The sequence below is a fragment of the Hibiscus syriacus genome, unplaced genomic scaffold, assembly GCF_006381635.1.
Source record: "Hibiscus syriacus cultivar Baekdansim isolate YM2019G1 unplaced genomic scaffold, ASM638163v2 tig00117000_pilon, whole genome shotgun sequence".
NCBI classification, from domain to species: domain Eukaryota; kingdom Viridiplantae; phylum Streptophyta; class Magnoliopsida; order Malvales; family Malvaceae; genus Hibiscus; species Hibiscus syriacus.
The window spans coordinates 395,115-400,734 of NW_024063516.1; the positions used below are offsets into that span (position 1 = coordinate 395,115).

Below are 5,620 nucleotides of genomic sequence, written 5' to 3' on the forward strand. Positions count from 1 at the left end.
GCCACCATTTCTTTCTCTTCCTCATAACGTTAACATTAACAATGAAAATAAAGAAGAAAAAAATGCATAAATTTGGATATTAAATCTTTAAACTAACTCTTTTTGCATATTCAATTTCCCTGTAGAAAGCTGGATTCCTCAAGCTAACTCTTGTTTATGTAATAACGTGAGTTGAAGCGTTGTTTTCTTCTCTTTTTTTCCCCTTTGATTGGCTTCTTTTGTTTAACTGGGAATGTTGGTGGTTCCTGCAGAATCGAGTGAGTGGAAATTTGACTCCGTTTCTTTTTTGTTTTAACTTCTGCACTTTGTTTCTGATTGGAAGACAGTTGTCGGTTTTATACAGAGTAAAAGTTTCCTTTGAGATTGATTTTTTTTTTATCTTTTTTACCCGTGAAGTTTCCTGTTTTCGGATTTCTTCCATTTCTTTTAGTGTTCTTTCTCGTTTAATCAATATGAAACCACGTTTTGGTTCTAAAATCTTTATCTCTTTGATTAAATTCTTTTGCATTTTGATGAAATGTAGCCATTGATGAACAAGGTTGGCTTGAATATGCTTTCTCATCTGATTCAGTTACAACACTGGAAACACTGACGATCTTACTTGTTTCAAGCTTTCATCCCAAAGCAATGACTTTAAATTTGTTTATGAGGTATTGACGTGACTCGATTCGTTTATTCTATCACTTTCACTTTGTTGTTTTTGCTGTTTTCTTTTTCCAAACCACTGCGAATTCGCACCTTTTTTTTTTCGTTCTGTGTAGTTCGACCTGCTTTGAAAATTTTAAGAGTTGCAAGATTATTGTTGTTTTTTCCCCTGACGTTTGTGCTGTTTGGCGGCTGAGAAAATTTAGAATGCATGAAGATGCTTTTGATTTTTGACAGCTGTGTTATTATCTTACTTTATCAAAGTGAATTCCACTCACTAGAATCACAACCTAAACCAGCAAAATAAATGAAATGCGAACAAATAATTATTTCATGGTGATGATCAGTTAAATTCTTTCTTTTCTAACAGTTGGAATTATTTTCCCGCGTCTTGTCCAGACGGAATACGTGAGGCAATTAGCTGTCTACCATACGTTGTTTCTGTTTATGGTATTTGAATGTGCCTTTAAGGAAATTGAATTTGCTTCAACAATTGTTTCCATTTCTATCCGGAAACATCATCTAAGAGTAGTATTCCTAACCTGGCCTAAATTAAGTGGCTGCAATATGTAGCCTTTAGTCATATGCTATGGGGTCTTAGGTCGGAGAAAGGCTGCGATGTCTCTACATTTCTATAACCCCTAAACATTGTCTTAAGATGTAAATGTCTGGGTTTTCTTTCTTTATTTTTCTTAAACTTATTATACGGTCGTCTTCCCTCAGTGTGTAAAGGAAATTTAAGCAATGGACCGCCGTTGGCCTTGGAAGAAAAAATCATCTGATAAAGCCGCCGCCACTGCAACCACTTTATCACCAGCTGCATCTCAAGGCGATGAGGTTATATAATCTGCTTATATTTAACTGTTGAGTTATTTTATCTTATATAAAATTTTGTGGTATTTTTAACAGGGTACCTTAAAAGAAGCAAAGTATGTTCAAATTTCAGTAGAATCATATTCGTCTCTTACTGGCCTGGAGAATCAAGTGATAACATACGATGAACAAGTTCGGGCGTTGGAGAATGAGATAAATGATTTGAAGGAAAAGCTTTCTGCTGCCAATTCAGAGATTACTGCCAAGGAAGACCTGGTGAAACAGCACACCAAAGTTGCAGGAGAAGCTGTCTCGGGTTAGTATATGCTCGAACGTTCTACGTCTAATATTATAACGCGCTACGGTAATCCGGTTAATCCGAGTGTGGTGCTGGTTTTGTTTTAGGTTGGGAAAAGGCTGAAGCAGAGGCCTTGGCATTGAAAAACAGTCTGGAATCTGTTACCCTTTCGAAGCTCACTGCTGAAGATAAGGCATCACATTTGGATGATGCTCTTAAAGAGTGCATGTGGCAAATCCGGATTCTGAAGGAAGAACACGAACAGAAGTTGCAAGATGTGGTAATTAGCAAAAACAAGCAGTGCGAGAAGATTAAGCTTGAGCTTGAAGCTAAATTAGCTCATTTAGACCAAGAACTCCTCGAGTCTGAAGCTGACAATGATGCAATTTCACGGTCTTTGCAAGAACGTTCTAACACGGTGATCAAGATTAGTGAGGAAAAATCACGAGCTGAGGCTGAGATTGAGCGTTTGAAGGGTAACATTGAATCGTGTGAAAGGGAAATAAATTCGCTCAAGTATGAGATTCATGTGCTTTCCAAAGAGCTAGAAATTCGAAATGAAGAAAAGAATATGAGCATGAGTTCTGCAGAAGCAGCTAACAAGCAGCATATGGAGGGTGTAAAAAAGATTGCAAAGCTAGAAGCAGAGTGCCAAAGACTGCGTGGTCTTGTGCGGAAAAAGTTGCCAGGCCCTGCTGCACTTGCCCAAATGAAGCTAGAAGTTGGGAGTATTGGACGGGATTACGGGGATACTCGATTCAAGAGGTCTCCTTCCGGGGCTTCTACTCCACACCTGTCCACTGTGACAGATTTTTCCATTGACAATGCACAAAAATCCCATAAAGAGCATCAGTTTTTGGCGGATCGTTTATTGGCAATGGAGGAAGAAACAAAGATGCTAAAAGAAGCTTTGGCAATACGTAACAGTGAACTACTGGCTTCTAGGAATCTGTGCGCCAAGACATCTAGGAAGCCCCAAACTTTAGAAGCACAACTTGACATGAGCAACCAACAAAGAAGTCCCTCAAAAGCATTTGTCCAGATCCCTACAGAAGTTTACTTGAGCCAGACCGCTAGCAATCCACCGAGTATGACTTCTTTGTCTGAAGATGGAAATGATGATGACAGAAGTTGTTCTGAGACATCGGCTATAGCTTTGATATCTGGACTCTCTCAATTCAAGAAAGAAAATGGCACCGTAAAGTCGAACAAAACTGAGAATGCGATGCACCTGGACATTATGCACGATTTTCTTGAGATGGAGAAGTTGGCCTGTTCTTTAAAAGATTCAAGTGCAAATGGTAAGACAACTTCTGAAACTGTTAAGAGGAATACTTCAGGAGAGATTTCTTGCAAGGAACTCCATTCTGAAAAGCAGCATGATCTATCACCACCAGCAAATCACATTTCAGATACAGATAATTTGTCCGTCACAAAGCTTCGAGCGAGGCTCTTGACGGTGCTTCAATCAACTTCTAGAGATGTTGGTATGCGTAAAATTCTGGAGGACATCAAACATGTTGTGCAGGATGCAAGCGAAATCCTGAATCAGCATTCGATCAATGGTGTCTCTGAGGAAGTGCATGCCTATGTTGGCACATGCAATGGACAGACCTATTCTGGAGGTGGTAGCTTAACTGAAGAGAAAAAAAATCCCATGTCCCCAGGTGACAGGGTGACTTCTGAAACTGTGCGTCAAGAATTAGCTACTGCACTTTCTCATATTCATGATTATGTACGGTCCTTGGAAAAGGAAGCAAGGGCAGTTGGTGACATCTCTTCTGACGGAAAGGGATTAAGCTACAGAATTGATGAGTTCTTGGTCACCTACGATAAAGTCTTGTGCAGCAATGTGAAATTGGATGATTTTGTTTTTGATCTTTCTGCTGTTTTAGGCAAAGCCAGTGAACTAAGATTCAATGTGCTTGGCTTCAAGGGTAATGAAGTGCAAATCAGTAGTCCTGATTGCATAGATAAGGTTGCTTTAACGGAGAATAAGGTAACACAAAACGATTCATTAGGCAGAAGCTATCAAAATGGCAGTGCCCACTTTTTAAATCCAACTTCCAATACTGAGGTTCATGATGATGGAAACATGGTCTCAGAATATCAACCAAAACAAACAAACGAATTCTCTTTGGAAGAGTTCAGGGAATTGAAGTCCCAATTACATGAAACCGAGCAGCTTCTAGCAGAAACTAAATCTCAATTGGTTTGTGCTCAAAGGTCAAACAGCTTGGCTGAGACACAACTCAAGTGCATGACAGAGTCTTATAGAGCACTAGAAACACGTGCAAATGAGTTAGAGACCGAGGTGAACCTTCTCCAGGTAAAAATAGAAGCTCTGGAAAGCGAGCTTCAAGATGAAAAGAGATGCCATCATGATGCTTTTGCCAGATGTAAGGAGCTAGAAGAGCAATTGCAAAGGTAAACATTGAATTCTTGTTGGTACAATATAGAGTTACTGCCAAATATTGTTGCGTTACTCTATGTTCCAGTTTATTTTATGACTAACATAACTGTTTTCCATCACCTTTAGGAATGACAAATGTTTTGTATGTTCTTCAGCAGATAATGACCTCAAGAGCAAGCAGGTAAGGCTACATTTCATCATGTGTTTTTCAAAACCGGTCTTTTCAGACCCTCTAAGAAATCTAATATTACTGCCTAAAATGCCAAATACTCTTGCATGACCATGGCATGCTTTACGCTGTCCCTATCAGAGGTTTTTCCCTGGGGTGGAAATGTAGCAATGGAGAGATTTTCTAGAGCTTAATTCACACGGATTTGAAAATTTTGGATAAAGCTTCTTTCATTTTTATTATGTTTCATAGTTGTGCTGTTATTGAAACTTAATTTGCTGCTTTAGTACAAGTCATTCTTCCTCTTTTCAAGTTATAATTTTCTTCCACAGGAGAAAGAACTAGCAGAGAAACTAGCTGAATGTCAAGAAAACATACTCCTTCTCGGCAAACAACTGAAAGCTTTCCATCCTCAGACGGATATAATGGGATCACCATACAATGAGAGGAGCGGCAACTATGATCCCGACACCAGCTGCATCTACTTGCAGGATTTATATCAGACAAAGATAGACAGTGTAGCTGTTGCTTGGGGCACTGGAAGCGGAACTGGTGCAGAGTCCCCCATGGAGTCATTTAACATACCATGCAGCCCATCTGATACTGAAGCAACCCCTTTGAGATCACCCATCAATTCAAACCCCAGGTCTACAATGTCGAGCTCTTCATCTTCGTCTTCTACCCCAATTCCGGAGAAACATTCAAGAGGCTTTAGCAGATTCTTTTCCTCCAAAGGGAAGAATGATCATTAAGCCTGCGAATTATTGGTAATAAAGTTGATTGAGGTAGCCTCTTAATAAATGTTTGAAGAACTGAAATCGTTTCTTAGGTTCACGTCAAAGTAACATTATAACCAATGACTGTATATGGTATCCATGTCTGTTATTATTAGTGTTTTTCATTTACTCGCTTCAATTTCTGTATGTAGTTTTGTCCTTTGGATGTGCCATGTCTATAGTTCTAAGGTTTTTATCAAACGATTATATTTAAATACTCTTCCGTCTAATCTTTTCAATAAACAGGAGAAGCATATAATTTTTGCTCTAAATTGTGCCCTCATCGACAGAGAGACTGACCATTTTTCCATTATTATCTTATCTTCCAGCAGAGTATATGAAGTGCTTGTGGAAAATGATATTGACAGAATTGATATGCAGGTTTAATGAGCTTTATTGCAAACCCGAAAGGCTGGGGTCATCCATGGGTGAGAGGGAGATGCTTGTCATCCTGTTTCTTGGGCTCACACTTCAAGACTCCAGCATTGCTTATTAGTTAGCCCAAA

The 5,620-nt window shown here is 39.1% G+C and overlaps 1 protein-coding gene across 3 annotated transcripts; it reads left to right on the top strand.

Moving 5' to 3' along the window:
• On the top strand, positions 1 to 5,331 carry LOC120194763 (filament-like plant protein 4). 3 transcript variants are annotated; one of them, XM_039196972.1, is made up of 6 exons: positions 1 to 143; positions 1,378 to 1,482; positions 1,555 to 1,774; positions 1,864 to 4,183; positions 4,296 to 4,350; positions 4,671 to 5,331. In XM_039196972.1, exons 2-6 carry the CDS (start codon positions 1,390 to 1,392, stop codon positions 5,088 to 5,090), a joined length of 3,108 nt encoding a protein of 1,035 aa, XP_039052903.1. In that variant the 5' UTR covers positions 1 to 143; positions 1,378 to 1,389; the 3' UTR covers positions 5,091 to 5,331. The 3 variants fall into 3 exon arrangements, with proteins under 3 accessions (XP_039052903.1, XP_039052904.1, XP_039052902.1); XM_039196973.1 differs by having other exon boundaries at positions 1 to 140; positions 1,375 to 1,482; XM_039196971.1 differs by lacking the exon at positions 1 to 143 and adding an exon at positions 516 to 650.
• The last annotated feature ends 289 nt before the right edge of the window (positions 5,332 to 5,620 follow it).